This window comes from Pleurodeles waltl, chromosome 5, assembly GCF_031143425.1.
Source record: "Pleurodeles waltl isolate 20211129_DDA chromosome 5, aPleWal1.hap1.20221129, whole genome shotgun sequence".
In the NCBI taxonomy this organism is placed as follows: domain Eukaryota; kingdom Metazoa; phylum Chordata; class Amphibia; order Caudata; family Salamandridae; genus Pleurodeles; species Pleurodeles waltl.
Window position 1 is genome coordinate 663720334 of NC_090444.1, and position 22696 is coordinate 663743029.

The 22696-nt window shown below is 43.7% G+C and overlaps 1 protein-coding gene across 4 annotated transcripts in view; it reads left to right on the forward strand.

Annotated features, from left to right (window-relative positions):
- The window catches only part of LOC138295917 (uncharacterized), a 195722-nt gene that overhangs the window by 111032 nt on the left and 61994 nt on the right, over nucleotides 1-22696 (forward strand). For 2 of the 4 annotated variants that reach the window (XM_069234543.1, XM_069234542.1), the window contains 2 exons: nucleotides 9015-12921; nucleotides 15170-16230. The exons of 1 other annotated variant lie outside the window; for it this stretch is intronic. In XM_069234543.1, the coding sequence (XP_069090644.1) occupies nucleotides 12753-12921; nucleotides 15170-15924 (924 nt within the window). In that variant the 5' untranslated portion in view covers nucleotides 9015-12752 and the 3' untranslated portion in view covers nucleotides 15925-16230. Of the gene's footprint in view, nucleotides 1-9014; nucleotides 12922-15169; nucleotides 16231-22696 lie in introns of those variants that run through there. One more of the 4 variants, XR_011203712.1, reaches the window with a different exon arrangement.

Consider the following 22696-nt stretch of genomic DNA (forward strand, 5'->3'; position numbering starts at 1 on the left):
TATATAAAAGGCTTTATGTGTTTTGTAGATAATTTAAAATTTTGCTCTTTTGTATATGGGAAGCCAGTGAAGAGTTTTTAAACAGGCTGAGGCCGAACTGAATCTATCTTTATTGTGAATGAGCGTGGCTGATGCATTTTAGATTACCTGAATGTGGGAGAATAGATAATCCGCCATGCCTATATAAAGTGCATTCCTGTAGTTCAATCAACTCATAACCAGGGCCTGAACGATGGTTCTGCACAAATTCACAGGAATCCATCAGAAACGTTTTCTCAAAAGTTTGAGTATTCCGAAGCATTTACTGTCACTAATTGCCCTGGAGCGAAACTCACTCATGAAATCAACTGCTTCATTGGTTACCATGATCTGTCCTTTCAGCCTCTTCTTTATGCTGTATAAAGTTTTAAAGTGGCTTCCTCACACATTATTAGCAATATAAATATAATTAGAGTTTTACATCACAGTTATATATACCTCTCTTTAAGTCCCATATTTTGATGGTGTCTGACATTTCACTGCCTCAAGTAACTCCTCCCAAATTTGCTCCTCCTACAACTTTTTCTTTTCTTAAGCAAGGCTTTATATTACCTTATAGCTGCCCTTAAGGCTTCATCCGGAGCTGCCAGTTGTCTTCATACACATCAATGTCTTGAGGTGTTTCGTGTTCGCTAAACAATCATTATTAATCCAAAGATTCTTTACTCTTCCCCTTTTTAAAACATTACCTAGCTTGACAGTTGTTACGCAGTCCTCCATTTTAAGAACTAACAGTTCATGCCACCTACATATCACCTACATATCACTACCAAGCTGTTTTCAATCACAGATTTAAACTCATTTGTCAAGTGATTCAGGGGCAGATTTAAGAACCCCTAGTGCCTCCTTGTGCTACATTAGCATCATTTGTTTTACGTTAATGTTCCCCAATGAGGTCAAAATAGCAGTGTCAAATTTACACTTTGTGCTACATTATGCCTGCGCCAGGCATAATGTAAACAAAGGGGCATTCCCCCGTTAAGGGGGCCAAAAGAATGGCTCAAAGAAATCTAAGAGATTTATTTGCGTCATTTTGTTTTGCCACTTTTGATGCCTGCTTAGAGCAGGCATTAAAAGGAGGCAAGCCATTGTTTACAACAGGCCTCAGTGGGATTTGCATGATTAGCATCAAAAAATGTCCTGCAAAACATTTCCTTCAAAGCTCTGAACTAGCATCAACAATTCTGATGCTAGTTTCCTAAATATAGCCATGGTGGCATCAGGGGGGCACTAAGTGGCACACAAAAAGTGACACTGCACTAGGTGCAGTGCACTTTTCCCAAATCTGGTTCTCAATGTATTAAGCATTACGATTACCTTGCCTGATTCAGTCCATTTGACTCCACTTCTGTTGATAGCAGTGAGCAACTAGTCCTATGTCACCTTCTTGTTACTGGCATGAAAATTGAATCAGAATCTGAATCAAGAAACTTGGGGCAGATTTATGAAACATGGTGCTGCACTAGCGCCCCCCCCCCAATGCCACCATGTGTGCGCTGTGGTTAAATTACGTGGCACCATGACATTAGTTAGGGGACTAGCATCAACATTTTTGACACTAGTCTGGTGCTTTGCAGGATTAGCATAGAAAATGTTGACAGTAATCCTACAAAACACACAGAAGCCCTTACAATAGAAGCTCCTTTGAGCTTTCAGGGCTCAAATGCAAATAAGCTGCAATAGTGGGTTCTGATGTTTCTACGCCGAGTTTCTTTGCTTGTGCGTCGGCTAACAATAATGATTATACATACTTTCTCTCTAAGTTGATGCTCGATCATGTGTTAGAGAAAAAATGGGTTAGACCAGTCACTTCAAAGCATTCCTTTACAAAAGTTGTCAACAGAATAGGCCCTTATCACAAGCTAAGCAGTCACTCACTAATTATATCTCTTGTAAGAGAGACCTCTTCAGTGCTCCAAATGGATAAATATAACAGTGGTGGATGCGTTCATATCCAGTCACTCAAATAGCTTAAATGCAGCTCCTTAGGGCACATATAATGGGGGGATGATAGGGGAACAGACAAATTTTCTACAAAAATGATTTTCCTCTACCTGTATGGCCAATCTGCAATAGCCCAAATTTTCTTCCTGATGGGATGCTACCAGAACACATTGGGAGGTATGGCTCTGCAACAGCGGTGCAAGAGCCCTGCCACTCAGTGGAGTTGGGAGACAGAAGAGTGAGACATTGCCCTACGTAACCTCATCCTGCGCTGAATTTTGCTTGGTACCCATGAAACAGCTGCATTAAAAGTAACCTCCAGGTAAGAAAAAGTGTTAGTGCTTAACAGTCGATTGGAACCCACTACAAGACTTGAGAGCCGAATGCTCTTGGAGCCACACACCATTATAAATTAATTTGTGAATTTAGGGCCAGATGTAGGTAGGAAAAAATTAGCAAGTCGGAATTTGCGAGTCGGTGCGACTCGCAATTTCCGACTCGCTAAATGTAATGCAAGAAGAAAACGCGACTTCAATTTGCGACTCGCAAATGAAGTCGCACTGCAGATAGCGAGTCCGCTGTTTGCGAGGTCGCTTTTTGCAACCGCGCTAAAAACGGACACGCAATTTGCGAGTGGGTGTCGCAAATTGCGATTGTGCCGCAAATTGAATGCAGATGCTGCAGAACACTCTGGAAAACACTTCCTGGCACATGATGATGACATCACAGCCAGGAAGTTTACAAATACACCTGGGAGGAGGGAGGACCACACCCATTTCAACAGCAGAACTGCAAACAGAAAGAACAGCAGCTACCATGGCAGAGACCCCAAGGAAGCGCAAACTTAAATTTGCAGAGAAAGAGCTGGAGGTGCTGACAGAGGAGCGCTGCCAGCACCATGACCAACTTTTTGGAAGGGCAGCCCTCACCGTGCCAGAGGTGGAGAAAAGAAGAATATGGATGGACATCCAAGAGAAAGTGAACTCCCTGGGTGTCAGCCACCGGAGCATGGAAGAACTCAAAAAAAGGTGGTATGACCTGCGCTCCCGGACCAAGGAGAGGGTGGCAGAGTGGCTCCGGGAGATGAGGGGCACTGGAGGGGGACTGTCCACAATACCACCACCCACACCCCTGGAGGAAAGAGTAGAGAGACCCTTGAGCCTGGGGCAGTATGCGGGATGGGAGAGCTGGATACATCTGAGCCAGGACCATCAACCGGTGAGTACCATGAGACATGCATGTACCCTCATTAATGCAATACCCCCACCCACCTTGTACACAGTAGCATGCACAACCAAAATAGCTCCATTTCAGAGTAGCAATCACCAGAATGGTGCATTATGGGCAATGTAGTCAAGTAGGCAGTTTATAGGCAACAGTTTATTAGAAACTTGATAACAGATAGTAGATACTGACAGTGTGTTCCCTATGTCCCACAGGTCTCCCACAAGACACCCCCACCAGCCAAAGCAGCCAGGGGCCACTGGTCAGGCAGCAGCCAACAGATGAATCAGGACCAGCCACCACTGAGACCTGCACCACCAACACTCAGTCCCCTCATGATACACCAGTTGGCATGCTGGTGTGTGATCCAGCACCTTGTCCCAGCCACAGTGCCACAGTAGAAGACACAGAGCCTCCATTGCGTCGCAGGCGACGTGGAAATTTCCCATCACAGCGGCAGGCAGAGTCAGGGGACGCCTCCATGTCACGTGCTGAGGCCGCACTCCTACGGGGTCAGCGCCTGCAAACACAGGAGATTAGGAGAATTACAGGGGCATTGCGGCGCATGGAGCAAAATCAAGGCAGTAGCATGCAGCTTGTTGTGCATACAGAGTTGCAAAAAATTAACACACATATGGGCGACCTTGCACTCTCCATGCGACAACTTGTGGCTGGACTCCTAACGCAGACAGAGGGTGCAAGGCGTCGTGACAGGCAGCTACTGAACCGGCTGGACCGCATGTCTGCATCCATAGTCAGGCTGGCGGTGAACACTACTGGCCTTTCTAGGCGCACGGTCAGCCTCCAAGTTGACATGGGCCACTTTGCCAGTGACGTGGCACGCGGACTGGGCCGTCTCAGCCACGCTGTTGGTTTAATGGAGGCACGGCAGGTGGCCAGGGGCGAGGCTGACACGCCGCAAGATAGCGAGGAGGGCTCCACCGTCAGCAGTGTCTCTGCCAGTGACACCAGGGTATTGCGCAGTGGAAGCGCAAGGCAAGGCACTGCTGACACCCCAGGTACCAGCCATGCTCGCCGAGGCCGGCGTAGGGTTTGAGCTCCACACTGTCCTGGGGTTGGGGCACATGAAGTCAATGTGTCCCGTGCCAGGTGGACTTTTACAGCCCCTGAATTGTTGACAATGTATATAATTTTTTGGGTTGCACAAATTAAATCACCTGTTCTTTCCACTTAACACCTGGACTCTTTGTGTGTGACATTAGTGAGTGTGGTGACAGTTAGCATGTACCTTCCAAAGTATTGGTTTGCAATGTGTTCCTATCTCAGTCTGCCTTGATTTGCGATGCTTCTATCCCCATGATGGCGATGTGGTAGCTCTTGCTCTTCATCCCCCGAATCAGGGTCTTCAGGGGTGAGAGGTAGCCCATGTCTGGTGGCAATGTTGTGCAGTATAGCGCATGCGACAACAATCTTGAAAGCTGTTATTGGGGTATATTGACGGGCACCTCCACTTCTGTGGAGGCATCTGAATCTTGCTTTCAGCAGTCCAAAGGTCCGTTCAATGATATGTCTGGTCCTCCTATGTGCACTGTTGTATCGCCTCTCTGTCTCATTGCTGGGTCTTAAGTACGGGGTAAGTATCCATGGTCGAAGTGCATAGGCACTGTCACCTGTTTGGCAAAAATGTACAATGTTAGCTGGGCATTGATGGTTTCCACATTGACCTGTGTGTATGTCTGTAAGGTGTATTCAGCTATACCTAGGAGGTATCCGTCTCCAAACTCCCCACGTTCTAGGCATTGGTGTATCCCACTGTGCCTAAAAATGTAGGACTCATGAGTACTCCCTGGAAATTAGGCAACCATGTCAGTGATAACATAATGGGCGTCACATACCACCTCGATGTTGAGTGAGTGGGTACATTTCCAGTTGCGGAACAGATATTCCAGGTTTGTAGGAGGGCAGATTTGTATATGTGTCCCGTCTACACACCCTATGACATGGGGGAAGTTGGCAATCCTGTATAATTCCAACTTGGTGCTGTTGATTTCTGCCTCATTCCTGGGTAGGTATATGAATCTGGACATGTGTGTGAGTAAGGCATCTAGGAATGCCCTGAAGAACCGTGAGAGTGAACTTTGGGATACCCCACCTGCCACGTCAATGACCCCCTGATAGCTACCCGAGGCCAAGAGGTGCAGTGAGCAAAGCACTTGCGCATGCGTAGGGATGGCGCAGCCGTGCACAGTCTGGCGTTGGATCTGTGGTTTGAGTAATTCTATTAAATCTAGCTGCACTGCTGAGTCTATATTTATCATAAATCTCCTTCTCAGTTTGTTGGAAAAGTGTCTGCCTGGTTCTGTATATCTTCTCCTGTCTCTGGCTCCTCCTCTGCTGTGCGGCATCGGCTCTCCTCCTCATTTCTATCACATATATCTCCGCCATCTTGAGTAACCCAGATGCCCTCTGGGTCTCCTTTTATACTTTGGTAATGGTTACCACCTGCTCTGAGTTAGTGGTAAATTGGAAGTGCAAAATGGGCTTTTTGCGACTAGTCGCAATTTGCGAGTGGCTATTGCATTTGGGTTGTGACTCGCAAATTGCGACTTCTTATTTGCGAGTCGCAAAATGGGGTTGCTATTTTTGCGAGTCAGTAATGGCTCGCGACACATTTTGCGAGTCGGAAATGGGATTTTTGCATCCCATTTCCGATTTTGCAGGGTCGCAAATTGCGATTCGGGCCATTTGCAACTCGCAAACATTTCCTACATCTGGTCCTTAGTCAGTAAATCAAGGGTGGCCATGAACTGTACAAATGAATGGACTAGCATGTGCAAAGCTTTAGGGTTGCAAGTTATTAGTGCTAAAGCAGGTCTCGTTATTAGAAATTATTAATGAGTGTTTAGGTATTTTGAATAATTTAATTTTGTAGAAAATGAAATAACGTAGAAAAATATTGCACACGTTTGAAAATGTGACCACAAAGAATGGCCACCAGTGTTCACAAAATATACTAATTGATGATGAATACTTATGAATTATTGAAATTGTATTAGATTGATATAATAATATGTCATATTTAGGGTTATGGAATTATGCTTTAGTTTACTAATTGTAGGCCTTAACTTAGCGAGTGTCTTGGCCTAGTTTGACAGGCCTCATACAGAAGCTGTATTTTTTAGCGGGTTTAGTAAAATGCTGATGGAGTGAATTAAACTGTTAAAAGTCCATTGTCTTATTAAAAGTGCTTAACGAAAACTTTCTGTGGGAATCAACGGACAGGAGATGAAGTCTCTAATAATGTATCAATTTGTGTGTTATGTGTGTGAGACGTACTTTCCCAGGACGTGAACAATGAAGACACTGACTGGAGAGGAAGATGCAACAAATTTGTTACCTGATGAGCCGGATGATGAGGGCATCGTAAAGTGAACCAATCAATTTCTTGTGAAGAAAGAAATATTAGAATTCATAGATTTGGTATAGAAATATTATTGGGTAGTGTATAAACATATGATTGGCTGACCAATAGGGAATTAGGGGATAGTTTAGGTGACTGTGAAATAACAACGTGACAGAGGAGAATTATTCAGTTTTTAGGCAGACCATTATTGAGGGCAGACTAGAGAGAGATTTTAGGGAATTACTGCGATAGTGAGAGGAGAAGAGACTCAAGATTTTGTCATTGGGCTCATACTCACTGACTGAGAGCGTGATGCTTTACTGATCGATTGATGACCTGAGGACGAAGACTGATTCTGCTTGCTGACCCATACCGTAGATAGGTAGATATGACAATGTGACTGAATTGCTTTATTAGTCAATTAAAATGTACAGAACATCACATAAAACATGTCCCACAATCTAGCCCTATTCTAGCATTCTGAATCAGTAAAAGATATTAGTCAATGAATAGTGAAAAGAACAGATTCTAGAAGTAGCCCGGTCTGTGAAGCTCTCAGTACTAATAAAGAATACTGTAACAGTCTTTTAATAGTCTAGGCAGAGAGCAAAACTGTCTGTGTCAAGAGCTCAGAGAGAGAGGCACAATCTGGGTCTGAGAGCAAGTGGCCAGTCTATCTCATTAATTCCCATCTATTCTTTCCCTGGAACACTTTAAACATTAATTCCAACATATACATAACTTAATACATAGTTTTTCCTCAAACATTAGACAGCCAGCCAAATACGCTGACATTCGGATGATGAGGTCAGCTTTTGTTGTGATGGAAGAATCTAACAAAGACTGTATTAGTACAAGTTACAGTTTTTAATATTTCTACACAAGTTGATATATCTGAAAAATTTCCCACTTTTCTTGGTCTCTGGAAGAAAAGTCACACATAAATATTTTTTACAATTGAACGTAGCTCATGCCTTTCCCAAACATCTTCACACTAAAGCCTATTCATAAAGAAGCAGGTTTCACATCAGTTTAGCAGCTTTTGAAATTCCAATGTAGGTCAGGCAGGTAGAAAGAATAAAATAATATGACTTTGACTTTCTTTGTTAGAAGAGTGGGTTTGCATGGTGCATAGGCCATGCTAAAGTTACAATAGAAACATTTATGTTGTATCAAAATGTTAGAATTTGTCAACTTTAGCAAATCAAGCATTCAAGCAAACCTAGGTCTTTCAAAGTTTAGAAAGTGCATGTTTAAATACGGCTTTTGATTAGGGCTAGTTTTCACTCACACATGTTATTTAGTTAACAGATTTTGTTTTCTACTAAAATCCTTAACAACATGCTTGTAGGCAACAGATTTCAAATTAATTAACGCAATCCACTCAATTGTCGATGTCCTTTTTTTAGTGCAACCCGGCAATGGTCCAGCTAATTAAGGATATGTTTAATTGATGCTCTCTGTTTGATCCTCCCTCATCCAGTTAATCAGCATACTTCTTGGAAATGGGTTAACCCAGATATGTCTAATGATATTCTTACAGGTGAGCACAATAATAGAGGTGTGATTGTGACATCCCTTCTGAAAGAAGGAATCAATTAAGGTTGTATAGCTCTGGTTAGGCATCTGTAGTTTTATGTGTACTCTAGGAGAGGTAGATCATGCAGTAGAGTAAAAGGAATTTTAAAGGCAAAGTTTTGTACTGTGTTAATTTTGTCTACGTAGGAAACGTCAAAATTATACATTTTTGTTAGGCTTTCATGATTTATAAAATGTGCTTTAAACTAGGTGGAAAAAAAAAGATAAAATTGAGTCCAATTACATCAAGTGAGTTGTGTTTTTCAATAACAGTATAGTGTTCTGAAAATAGGATGCAAGTGAAGGCAGGTAATATGTGTGTTTATGAATTTTATACATAGCAATTGGTGAATGCTGTGAGTGATTGTACACGTTTTTTTGTGGTTGAAAACAATGCCTTGAGGCAGGAGGTATTAACATTTTTCGTGGTGTGATAAGACAATCTTCACATTAAAAACAAACTCTCAGGTGAGAAAGGATCAACTGGCAGTGAGGAACTTGGAGACAACGGGCTGTGTCACAAAACATGTTTGACTGGCTCTATTTCAAGTCCTGGGTGGTGAGTTAAGCCAGTGCTTGGTCTCAACACCTTTTAGCTCTGTATGATGAAAGCAGGATTCTGTTAGTTATGTGTGACAAGAGTGTTTACGTATATTTGTAGAGTGGGCTTTTGGTGTGATCTGTTTTCTTGATTTTATGTGCTGCTGTGTCTTTATGCTCCATTTTTGCAATTAGATTGTTGTTGTGCTTTACTTTGGTTATTGTGTTGCTTTCTGCTATGACTGTTTCTTGTGTCCTGTTATGTTTAACCATGTTGCTATGTTGCTTTGTATACGTTACTGTGTTTTTTTCGTGTTTCCTTTAGATATGACAACAATCTCAGCTTAATTTCCAGATGAAAGCGGCAGATGGTTTTAGTTTCCACAAAAACAATATTTTACAACTGTCTAAGGTCCTAAAATACCATTCTCCAGCTCTTCAACTGTTTAACACATCAACCAGCCAAAACTATGGCAGAGTCCTGTATTAAATTATCACGTCCAATGTTCACATAATGTGCTACAGCTCAGGAAGTCGGTGATTGGGCAATTGTTTCCAGTGTCACAGAGAGTCTGGTCACATCCATAAAACTCTGTGTTGAGTTAAAGAGATCTCGATTATTTTACCTTCTTGTGTGTCTGTGCTGTGACAAAACGGTAGTTTATTTTATGCACTACTTAGTGACATGTGGTATTACTTACAAGTCACAAGTTCTATCATGGTGAAACCATCTCATCTTTTCCTTCTTCTTTTTTTGATCTTTTTGATGGATACATTTGCATAGAAATGGTAATGAAATAAGTGCAGCATAACCAACGAGTTACTATTAATAATTTACTGCAGCTGCACCTAGGTGAAATTTCAAATCTTGATACAATACACTTTAAAGAACATAACCTCAATGAAATGGCTAGCTTTCTTTCTGTTGGATTTCCAAAAATATGTATTTATTATTCTAAAATCACAATACACCCACATTCCACCTATACATGGGGCCAGATGACATAGATTGCATAAGTGTGTCAGGTGTGGGGACTGATGCAGTGGCTTTAAAACAGGAATCTGGCCATTTGAAGTCCCTTCACACCCTGGAAGATGTGTTTTTTGCACCCTTCACTGTTTGTAGTAGGTCCACACATGTGCTAATCATGTTGTTGGACCCCTTGATTAATCTGGGACCATGGCACCTATGATTCCATCATCCACTGCAGTAAGGCAATGGACAGGTCAGGATTGTCACTTCTCTAAGGAAGAAAGGGTCTCCAAGTCCAGGTCTGCATAATCCAAAGGACAACAGGTAAGTACACACATAAGGTAGCTAATATATATTTCCACTTCACATTCCAACATATACTTATATTCACTTAAATTACACTGTCACTCATTATGTCACACATACTCAGGTCTCTACATACACATACTTAGACTATGCCCACGGTAATGTAACACATAGCCATACTTCATACATTACCTCTTACATCCCAGACCAATGTGAAAGTGTAGATGGTGATATTCATCCACTTTACAGTCTTTTACACTGGCCCTCACACATTAGGCTTCATGCGTCAATCTGAACTGATGCATCGCCTCAATTTTTGATGCATTGCTGACGTTGCGTCAGTTCTGACACCAACTTTAGCAATGCATCAGCTTTTGAGTGGATGCCTTGCGGCATTGTTCCCTTGGATGCGTCACTATTCCTAAAGCATCCTGGAACCCTACGCCATAGAGTGTTGTGTTGTAAATATGAAACATCCATGACATCATAAACCTTTTTGACGCAGCATAAGTTTTTATGACGCATTGCTGCTATAACTCAGCAATGCATCAGTTGTTGTAAATGAGGCCCCCACATCGTCTTTTCTGATGCAGAGAAGAGCCAAGACCCTGTTTAAAGTGCCTTCAGGGTGTAAAGTGAATTCATTTAACCGAACATTTTTCTGAGTTAGTGCTCTGTATTCAACCAGCATAGCTCAGAAATAGAAAGATGCAAACCTTGCCCACAGTTGCCTTTATGATAAAAAAAAAAAATATATCAACTCAAAGAAATATCGGGCCTCTAGACAGGTCGATTGACTGTCACAATTTTGGCATAAATTTCCCTCAGCAGAATTTTTACAATCTTACAATCATAACACAAGAACATGGTAGTTTGCATAAAATGTAATGCAAACAATTCCTTTACTACAGAGCAACCAAAACATAAAAATGTTCATGCTGTCAAAATTGACACACCAGGAACAGCTTATAAATAATGTAGGGCCTCATGTATAAAAATAACATTTTCCAATTGTAAAATATCGACTTATACCAATTTGTTGTTTAAGAATTTGCAAAATAAAAAGTAAGAAAAGCTCAGTGCCTTTTTATGGTGATTTGCTAGGATTTGCTATTTAAGAGAACCAGGACTCATTTACAAAGAAAGCATTTGGTAAACGGGATCACAATTTGTGCACCAACTTTTACCAATTGCTTTTATATGGTGCAAATTGACTTATGTATAAATAGGTTCGTTCAAAATACAGAATTGTAGAGAATCGCAATTCGACCTACCTTTATAATAAGTATGAGGCAGGTTGCAAGTTGTGACTGACTAGGATTGGCTACAATCACAAAGATGGTGGTCTGCTGTGGTTAGCAGGCCACCATGTCTGTGATTGCTTTCCACTAAACAATCTTTTTTATAAAGGCAGCCCATTTTCCTAAAAGGAACGGAATTTATTTAGTTGAAAAAAATGAAAAGTTTTACAAACAAATCTTATTACGATTTGGAATCAGTGTTTGACGGGGACATCGTTAACACATATGGAATGCAAATTGGCTCCTAAACCCATTTAACGATTCGGAAAACCTTTTCCGAATAGTTAAATGGGTTTCGTACATTTAAAGCTGGTTTTAGCATTTGCAAATCCTCTGATATAATCAGAGGGTTTGTGAATGTTAGAACACTTTGAATATGATGCCCGATATTCTTAATCCCCAGTGTTTTGTACCAATTGCGCAGCTTCTGACCAAAGCTCGCACCTGAGAAAACACATTATTGTTGACAGAGTCTAATGGAAATGTCACAGGGAGCTTCAAGTCAGATATCCTGTCTAGCAGTGGAAACACATTTACTCACAATAAGATGTAATAGATATATTTTGCTAAGTGAAACAGGATCCCGCAATTGCAACACGTCATTCATGCTCTACTGTTCAGATAGATTTGTTATCCATTGAATGTAATTTACCTCAGTCTAGAATTTTAAATATTAGACAAGTAAATCATACACCTTGTTATGAAGTAGTATTTTAGTTTAAAAATTATTAGTTTTGTGATAAATCTGCTAGAAATTGATGTATTGAGTGTCATTTGTCTTCATTCTAATTAAGTATTGGCAGTTTCATGATTGAGATCACCAAAGAAACATTTACTAAACATTTAGGGCCATATTTATACTTTTTGCCGCAAAGCTGCGCCGTCGCAGTTTTGCGTCAAAAAAATTACCGCCGGCTAACGCCATTTCGATGCACCGTGCGGGCGTCAAATTTATACTTTGACGCACGGCGGCGCAACCAACAGGTGGGAGTCATTATTTCGTGACGCACACAGCGGCGTCAAGTCGTAAAGGAAACCAACGTTAACGCGACGCAAATGACTGTGGGTCGATTTACGACAGCGCAACCCGGAAAGCGCCGTTTTTTTTTACGCAATAGCGTCAAATCCACCCGCGAACACTGCCCTTTCAGCAGAGGAGAGCCAAAATGGATCCCAGATGCCACAGCAGACCCCAGGAAGATGACAGCAGACCAGGAACCAGCCAGGATGATCCATACAGGAACCAGGACATTTATAGAAAAAAAGAAAGTGTCGCTTCAGTGCAGAGGAGCAGGAAATCCTGGTTAAAGAGGTGACGGAACACCAGCACCAACTGTTCATCACCTCTAAGTTGCCAATCAGCAGGAGAGAGGCCATATGGAAACAAATTGTGGACAAGATCAACAGTGTGGCTGAAGAACGCAGAACAGTCACCGAGTGTAAGAAACGCTGGCATGACTGCAAACGTAGGACAAAGGAAAAAATGGCCAGGAACAGGAAGGCAGCACTGCAGACTGGAGGGGGGAGTCCAGCACACCAGGAGGCCCTGGACCACATGGAGGAGATGGTCGCAGCCGTCATCCCTGAGGAGATCGTCACAGGGATTCAAGGACAGGACAGCGCAGACTACCACGAGACAACGCACATGCAGGGTAAGTCACATGGGGAATTATAATGCAATAATGATAACTGCAACCGGGGGGGGGGAATACCTACTACACAATGCATGTAAGTCAGCATATATATGAAGTGGCATCGGTAAAGGTGCACGGCAGGGGGGCATGGCCAGCACAGACAGAAGCTGGGGCACGACAAAATACAGCACCAACAACAGTCCCATGGGGGCATCCTGTCATGACAACAATGGAGCTAAGGGAAAGCAGCGACAGGTGGGAAGGCCAATACGTCAAACTTACATCCAGGCACTTGTCAGTCAAAATGTATCCTACATCAACTATGTCCCTATCAGTAATCCAGTAGCCAAAACAACAACTGCAATGTAACTGCGACAACAGTTGACAATAACACCTCTGATCTCTGTGCAGCTATAGTAGCAAATGGCAGGAACCTCCCCATGGAACACACCTACCTAAATTAGGGGGTGAGGATGACATCTGCAACTAGTTCTCGAAATAAGACAAAGGCACCAGTACACTCAAATGCCAATGTCCATAGTAGACACATATATCAGCCAAAGTAAACAGCAATAGGAGCCACACAGCACTAAGGACACACACATGCTGCATACGTCAGGGTCCCTCACGTGCCTGGCTAACAAGGCAACATCACTAATGTCATACTGCTCAGACAACAACATTGAGGAGGGGACACATGCAACTGGTCACTGAAACACACCTGCATAGTCTGAGAACCAAATAGGACATTGATACGATAAACAGGGCAATCCAATTAAACACACATTACCCAACATCATCTAGAAACATCAACAATGTTTACATCCATATCACATCCTAACATTGCCATGCATAGGATATGCCACATAACAATAACATGTAGGTCAATGTGAATAAAAAGTTTTTGGGGCAGGTCCTGAGAGGCAAGTGTGCTGCCAGGGCAATCACAACACCCACAGCCAGTGAAAGTGTAGTGTGGTAAGTTTTACGTATCCTTTGCACAGTAGCTTCAGGCTTTAGGCCTGTCTGCACTTTGCCCTGAATGTATTTATAAATTTGCTGACAGCTTAGAGCCTCTGTGCACTTTGCACTAAATGCTTCTTATTAGGCTTCGTACTGTTATTTTTCAAATAGCCAGTTCTACGGTGTTGTTTTTTATACATTTCACACTGTTTTGCCTACTTCAGCACTGGAGTTCTCCATAACATATTCACTCTGTGCTTCAGTCAAGGATACAGTCTGGTACATTGTCGATAGACGTGGTAGGAGTTTCGATTTGGCATTCCTGCGTAGGGACATTTTGTGATCACGCTGACATGTTATTTATAAAATCACTTCCTTGTCCCAATACACGCTATAGGGAGTTTCCGAACAGAGAACCACAACTAGACGCTGCCTGCCTTGTTGCAGATGCTGAACCAGATCACAGGCCTTTGCTCAGGTATGAGGGCTGATGTCTCCCCAGTGATTCGGAAAGGCAAGCTAGAAGCTTAACATGCTGTGCTCTAAATAGAACAAGCAGAGGGAGAGTACAAACTGTTAGGCACCATGATAGCTTTGTTCTAATGTTTTTCTCTCCTGGTGACTATTTCAATTCTACCATGTCGTATTGTTTGTGTTATTGCGGCTCACACCTTATTATCTAAAATTCTGTTGTTTTATGAAATCATCATATAAAACAAATACAGTCTTTGTCATTTGTATATGAGATCATACTGGAAATGAGAGAGTTGGTTTGGATCTGAGTGACCACGACTTCCCTGAGAAGTTCCAAAGATGTCATGTGCTCGGCTGCCTAATCATTTCTTTGCCGTGGGAGACATGAGGTACTGCTAGTTAGCCAGAGCACAAAAAAAAACAATTAGGGTGATAGAGTTCTTTACAAGTGGGTCAGACTCAGTCCCCCACACCGTTAGCTATCCTGCTGCCTAGAAATCCAGTAGTCTCATTTAGGATAATGAGAGCCCACGCGACAAAATGTCTCTCCATACGAATAGATATACACGGAGGGTCGAGTAGGACAAAAAGATGGCTATTCCCTAATTGGTACAAAGCAACACCTAGAGGCGATTAGGCAGACAAGTCTGATAACTCTATATCATACATGTGACACACAGGTGGGCCCTCGGCCTATAACAATGCCCATATGAAGGACAGCAGATACCAATACCAAACCAGAGCACAAAGTAAAGTCATCAAAAGGCTTGCATGTTACAGCAAAATTGTCACTACACAGACACACTAATTGTACCCTGTTTCATTGCAGAGGAACATGGATCTCCAGCCGATATTCCTGTCCCTGATTTCCCTGATGACATGGATGACGAGCCCATAAACATTTCCCAGGAGACCATCCAAAAGGTCCTTGAAACCCTCCAGACCCCACCTTCAGTCACAAGGAGGAGCAGAGAACAAGCAGCCATCACAGAAGACCCACCCACCACCCCAATTGTAAGACCTGCCAGCTCCAACACAGCTGAGGACTCTGACGACACTGGCACCAGCTTTAAAAGAACTGTAGTTGGTGTACAGCGGGAGCTGGCCAAGGAGGTGCGGGTGGGGATGCAAAACATGGCAGCCAGCCTTGAGGGGGTGCGTTTGTGCATGACGTCATTTGCAGATCAGGCAGCTGCAATGCAAGCCCTAACATCTCTCTTGCAGGAACTTGCAAAAACACAGAAGGAAATCAGCACAGCTGTCATCCAGTTGACACAACACCTACAACTGCAATCCAGTCAACGTGTGCACAAATGCAACATTGAACCCCTCAGGGCCGACCTGGCTGCCTACCATCGTGGTGTGGCTGCTATTCTTAAAAACCAGCAGGCCCTCCTTGCTGCAGTACTGCCCTTAAGAACTTCACAGGGAGCAGCCCCCGGGATGTCTGACTCCACGTCTTCTAACACTGAGGTGTGTGTTGCCCCTTCACAACCAACAAGGACAAACCAGGCAACACACACATCAGAAGAAGAAGACATGGAACAGATCACATTCTCACGGAAGAGCACCCGGAAGCACTAGTCCCTGCACCATGGCCTACTTTGACCAAGGTCCTACGTTTTGTCAAATGCCAGTCTCACTACAACTACACTCAATGACTGTTCTGCTATCCACTGTATGACTTGTCACCATTGCCAGTGAATGTCTCTCTCCTACTATTTGCCAAATCCTGTCCCTCTGCACTGTCTGTGACATCACCCCAGCATGTCAGGAGCATCATCCACACCCCTTCTGTAGGATCACCATGTAAGAATGCACCAGAACGGACTCAGCAAACATGGACAATGGACATTTTGCACTACAGCACCTATCAATAAATAGCACTTGCACACCTAATATGTCTCTGTGTTATTTGACACATGAACTGTGCAGTAGATAACTCAAAAGTGCCTGTGTGGCAACCATGTAGCTTGTCAATACAACTGTCCTGACATCATGTAGTCTGATACATCTGTGCAGTGGCCAGGATTGCATCATAGCCTTACCATCCTGAGGAGATTAACTGATGAAGGGACAAACCACACACAATCATGCTGTGTTGGACAGAGTAATGCTCCATCTATAGCAATTCAAGTCAACTAATGGTGGCTGATAAATGTAGGCACCATGCAATACTAAAACATGAAATGATGCAGCAAAATCTAAGCAAACAAAAAAAAAAACACTGCATCAATCACCCTTTCTGAGTATACTTCCATGAAGGAAAGTCATGCTGAATTATTACACACATGTTCTAGGTCACCAATGAAGGCAACAAGACAAGAGTGTTAACAACACCTCATCTACAAAGATCTCCCTGAACATCACACTGCAGTCCGACCTATTCAATTACCCACAATAACAAGTCTGGAAGCACACTTTGTGATGTAGAATGCCTACTCATCAACACAAATCCTTGGTGATCGATGTAAACTACCAATGGTGGGTCTCCCAAATGGTGGATACATACCAAGTTAGCACACGGGTAGCTGGCATGTTAAACCTCCATTTTCTGTGGAGGGTAGCATAGGACACTAATGTCATAGAAAAACATTCAACTACACTGATGTCAAGGCCATGATAAAGTAGCACTTAACGCATCATGCAAAGGGTTAACTATATGTTTATTCCTATTTATTCACACAAGAGGCAACTAAGGGAAAAGTCATACCTACACTAATCTAACCTGACTACTACTAACCCACAACTGTCCCTAACTAACCTAAGCTAAACTTACTCTACACATATAACGAAACGATCTAAACATCAACCCCCCACCCACCATTATGAGGCAGGACACATGCAGGACAACACATACTAACCTACACACATACTATATTATCCTAACAATCATATATTTTTTTGGTGATTTTTTATATATATATATATATTTTTTTTTAACAAACATGAATCCCAACATTGACCCCCACCCACCCAAAAAAGAAAAATAGAAAGAATAAGGATCCCCCACCCTCCTCCCTAACACTAACTAAGCTAACAACCTACACTAACCTAACACTAATCCCCAAAACCCAACTATCAGTACAAAATAGGAAAGAGGAGAGAGGGGAGGGGTAAAAGTAAAACATGGCAAAAGGACTAGAGGTTGGCCCTCCGTAGGGTCCGCCTGATGGACCGAACCCTTTTCTTAATATATGCCACATCCTGGCTTAGCTTGTCCACCTTTGAAAAAACTTTGTCCACTTTACGGCTTAATGCCAGGAATGCGGCTGGGTCTACAGGAGGGGCTGCTGCAGTCTGTGTGCTGGCCGAGGTGGACGGTGTGGCAGTAGTTGTATGCCCACTGGACTGTCCTGGGTGTTGAAAATGGCTGGGTCTAGGTCTTGCTGACGAGGCAGGGTCAACTGTCCCCGCCGTTGCTGGGGCCACTTGGGGAGACCTGGTGGATGTGGTGGTGGTGGCTGTTGTGGGCAATGTAGGGCCACCCTGTGGTGAGGCCCACCATGCCCCGGAGGCCCGATCTGCTTGGTATTTGCGGGCCATCCTCCTGTACCCCGACTGCACCTGCAGGATGTGCCGGTATTGCATGGCACGCCTTTCAAACTGGTGTCTCTCTGCGGCACTCATGTTTGCAGCTGTGAAGAGAAATGGCAACTATTTACCATAGGAAATGCATTGGGTGGAATTGCACAATGGGTCATTTGCACATTACTTGTACTGTATTTGTTACAGCAATTGTCACAACATAGTTCATTGAAAGTCTCAGAGGAAGTACATGTGAAGCATGCATACAAAAGGCCATCTCACACTTAGCATATCCATGTCTCTACATGATGGGTGACATCAGCCTAAACTTCTCATCCAAATAATGGCTAATGCAGCAGACATTATGGCTGAACCTCTTCCGCATACTGACTTCACTACATATGTCACTCTATGTGATAACTATCACAACCCTCACTCAATGCCATTTGTAAATTGTTGTTTGCAAATATTGAACCCATGTGCCCTAACCGAATGTGTACACTAGGTTCTAAACTAAGTTGCAAAAGGTCACAAGTATGTGTAACATACTGGTTGCTACAGTCCTAGGTACCCTATTCCCAATCACATGGCAGTCTTTGAGGGTGGGGTGGGAAGAACAACCAACAATCCCAAATTCAATGCACACCCAGGAGTGTATTGAAAGCTCAACAAATATTTGCCTCCACACACAACACCAATGAAGGGCTAGCAACACTTTGGAGTCAGCCAAACATTGTCCTATCCAAGGTCCACACATGTCAAAATGCACTGACTCAGGCCAACATCACATACTACCAGTGAGGCATATTTTACCACACACACAGAGGAGTAAGAACACCCATGATCATGAGTCGAATGAACACCTAGGCCATTGCACTCTAGTCCCACACACTTCTAGTTCAACTTGTGGAAGTACATGGCCCCGGAAGATCCAACCTACAGTGTACTCAGTCCATCCTCAACTCGGAAGCTGCATATTTAATACAAGCCTTTTGCAGAAGCTATCTGGGAGAATGTCAGTCTGATATGCAGACTCAGTCCAAGCCAAGTCCCAGAGCAACTCTTACATTAACCAGTGTATTCCACATGACTCATCCCACTCCCCATAGCGGGCCGACTGGAATGACCTACAGCCCCTAAATCTGAGAGATGGCTAAGCATTGGTCTACAGAAACTGAAGTGATATTTGAAATCCCACTAATGCAACAATACCAATGAACGGGCAGCGCATCAAACCTTGAATTCTGTTGAACACACAGTAGTCCATCATGCATCACTAGCAAACAATAAAAATAGCACTCAGGCCACACTCACTGAAGGTGTCGGGGTCCTCAAAATGAGCCACCTCTCCCACAGTGTACGGTGCAGGTCCACCTGTAAAGCGTGGAAGGAAGAATATACTCAGACTCCGTGCACTGACAAACAATTGCAGTTACAATGACACTGTGTGAATATGACATGCGTAATGATACACTTTCACACATGCTCATACTGCATGGAAGAATTCTTAATCAACATTTACATTGGATGAGTCTCCTGCTACAGTTACACACCCTACTACACATGTGCAGTGGCCAGGACAGTCATGTGGTGTCAAAGATACACCTCCATTAGTATGCCCCAACAATATCGGGTTGCATTCATCTCTTCATGTGCATCCCAGAGAGACATCCAAAAGCTGTTTACTTGAGGACTGCATGACCCCTCAAACTCAAACAGGCTAGGTGGTCATTTTCAACACACACCAACCAGACACACATGTGACATATGTGTGGACAACATAGCTAACTCCATGTGACGTGAAGGCACCACTCATTTATAGCATCATATTGGGTTTACAAATTTCTGTCTAGCTATGGCGTCTACATATGTAGGTATGATGTTTCAACATCCCTTTTTCACTGGCAATTCTGACCTGTAGAGATCAAATCAAGGCATTAACGTGTCGCTTGTCTGACACAAAGGCAACACTACATTACATACAGCTACAGGCATCCGGTATGTGTTGTAAACATGAGCCATCTGACTGCTAGCATTGGTCTTCCTACACATTGTGCAACAAATACACAATAGGTTTCCCTAGCATTACACACAGTCAGCTACTTATCTAGCAGATTGGGTAACAATCATCACATGTCCCCACACAGCTTTCAATTATTCACATCTAATTGATTTGTACTCACCAACATGGCCACCAATCCTGATTTCCAGGTGGTCCAGCAGATCCTGCTCCCTGGATATCAGATCAGCCCAGCGGTGCTTGAGTTGATAGTCATTCCTCATGCTACCGTACACCCGGACCAAGCGATGGCGCACCTTCCCCCACCGGACTTTACATGCCTCCGTGTGATACCCCTGTATCACACGGCCCCCAGCCTCCAGCATGAGTGGGAGGAAATGGCAAACAAGCCAAATGAATCCCCCCAATTCCTCCTCACCCATCCTGGCAAGCCGTGGCCTACCTGACATCTTTACTATTAGAAAGGGTAAAAAATTAGAAAAAAAAGTAAAAGGGGGAAATGGGGAAAGGTAGAGTAGTGAAGGAAAAAGGAAACTTAAGAAAAATAGCCCAACTAACCCCGAATTTAAACTACCCACAACAGACTCCCACAGACAAAAAAAAGAAACACTGGATTTGACTAAAGTATACAAAACAGACTAAGACAATATTAGACAACAAGACTATGATCACAAAAGCACAATATACAAGGTACACAGGACACAAAAGCAGTAAAACACAGGACAACACTTTTCACACAGCCACACAGTCTAGAAGAATCTGAGACTGCAAAGTGAAAGTGAAAGTAAACTCACAGTACAGATTATGTAAACAGGATATCCTGTTACATCACTTCCTGCATAAAATGGCCGCCGTTTTTATTTTTCCGTTATGCGTCATATTTTCACGCATACAGATTGTGCGTCATATTTTTTGACGCATAACAGTGCACATAATGCAGAGTCGAAACTAATTTCTTCATTGTTCCCTTACATTTGTGTGAGGCTGAGTTTACAGTTCTACAGTAGAAAGTAGAGAACCAAATATGACAATTATTTTTGACTCTGCATTCTGTGCACTCCTGTACGTCAAAAAAATATGACGCCCATGCTGTATGCGTGGAAATATGATGCATCATCGAAATTATGATGGACATGTAGTGCAGTATATTAAGCTATTATTTTTAATAGGATTTTTTTTTACTCTGCATTCTGTGCACTCCTGTACGTCAATAAAATATGACGCCCATGCTGTATGCATGGAAATATGATGCATCATAGAAAATATGATGGACATGTAATGCAGTATATTAATCTATTATTTTTAACCTTTTCTGTGCCTTGGACGAGATGATCTCGTCCAAGGCTACAGTTCCCCTGTGCCTTGGACGAGATCATCTCGTCCATGGCACAGGGGAACTTGGGGGCGCGCTAGCGCGCCCCCCGTGCACCCCCCTTCCCCCCCCAAGTCGGGGATGGAAGGGGAAGACCTTCCCCTTCCACCCCCGACCCCCCCCACCCCCCCCTGTGACGTCAGCGCGCGCGCTGATGTGTCACAGGGGCCTCCCTCGTCGCGCTGGAAGCTCTGCTTCCAGCGCGATTGAAAAAGAAATGCAAAAGCATTTATTTTTCAATCACTTGGGAGGCCCGGAGGGGCTTCAAAGGGAAGGAAAAGTATTTCCTTCCCTTTGAAGTCCCTCCGAGGGTTTCAAAAGCCGGATTGCTTGCAATCCGGCTTTTGAAACCCCACTAGACACCAGGGATTTTTTTTTTTTTCATTGAAATTGACAAAAGGGAGCGACCCCTTGGGCAAGGGTCGCTCCCAGGGGGGCATATTTTCGGGAAGGCCTTTTCTGCCCCCCCTGGGGGCAGATCGGCCTACTATTAGGCCGATCTGCCCCCAGGGGGGGCAGAAACCTCTAGGCACCAGGGACCATTTATTTATTTTTTGTTTCATTTTTTTTTTTTTGGGTGGGGAGCGACCCCTTAGGCAAGGGTCGCTCCCCTTGGGGGAAAATTATATTTTGCCCATTTCTGCCCCCCTTGGGGGCAGATTGGCCTATTTTGATGAGGCCAATCTGCCCCCAAGGGGGGTAGAAACCACTAAACACCAGGGAGTTTTTTCTTTGCGTGAATTTCACGCAAAGGGAGCGACCACTTAGGCAAGGGTCGCTCCCTGGGGGGGAGGGCAATTTATTTTAGGCCATTTCTGCCCCCCCCTGGGGGCAGATCGGCCTATTATTAGGCCGATCTGCCCCCAGGGGGGGAAGAAACCTCTAGGCGCCAGGGCAAATTTTTTTTTTGTGTTTTTTTTTTTTTGTTCTTTCTTTTTTTTAGAGATGGGGAGCGACCCATCAGACAAGGGTCGCGCCCCTGGGGGGCAAATTGTATTTAGACCATTTCTGCCCCCCTTGGGGGCAGATTGGCTGAGTTTAGGTCAACCAGCCCCCAAGGGGGCAGAAACCACTAGGCACCGGGCATTTGTTTTTTGGCGCCAATGTCACGCAGGGGGAGCGACCCCGTAGGCAAGGGTCGCTCCCTGCGGGGGAGGGTGGGGGTTGGGGGGGCAAATTTGTTTTAGGGCATTTCTGCCCCCCCCCCCTGGGGCCGGCTGAGCTACAGGCCAAACACCACAGGTAGGCACCTTGCAAAAAACACCTCTGTTTTCTGTGAAAAAATATGTTGTGTCCACGTTGTGTTTTGGGCCATTTCCTTTTGTGGGCGCTAGGCCTACCCACAGAAGTGATGTACCATTTTTATCGAGAGACTTAGGGGAACGCTGGGTGGAAGGAAATTTGTGGCTCCTCTCAGATTCCAGAACTTTCTGTCA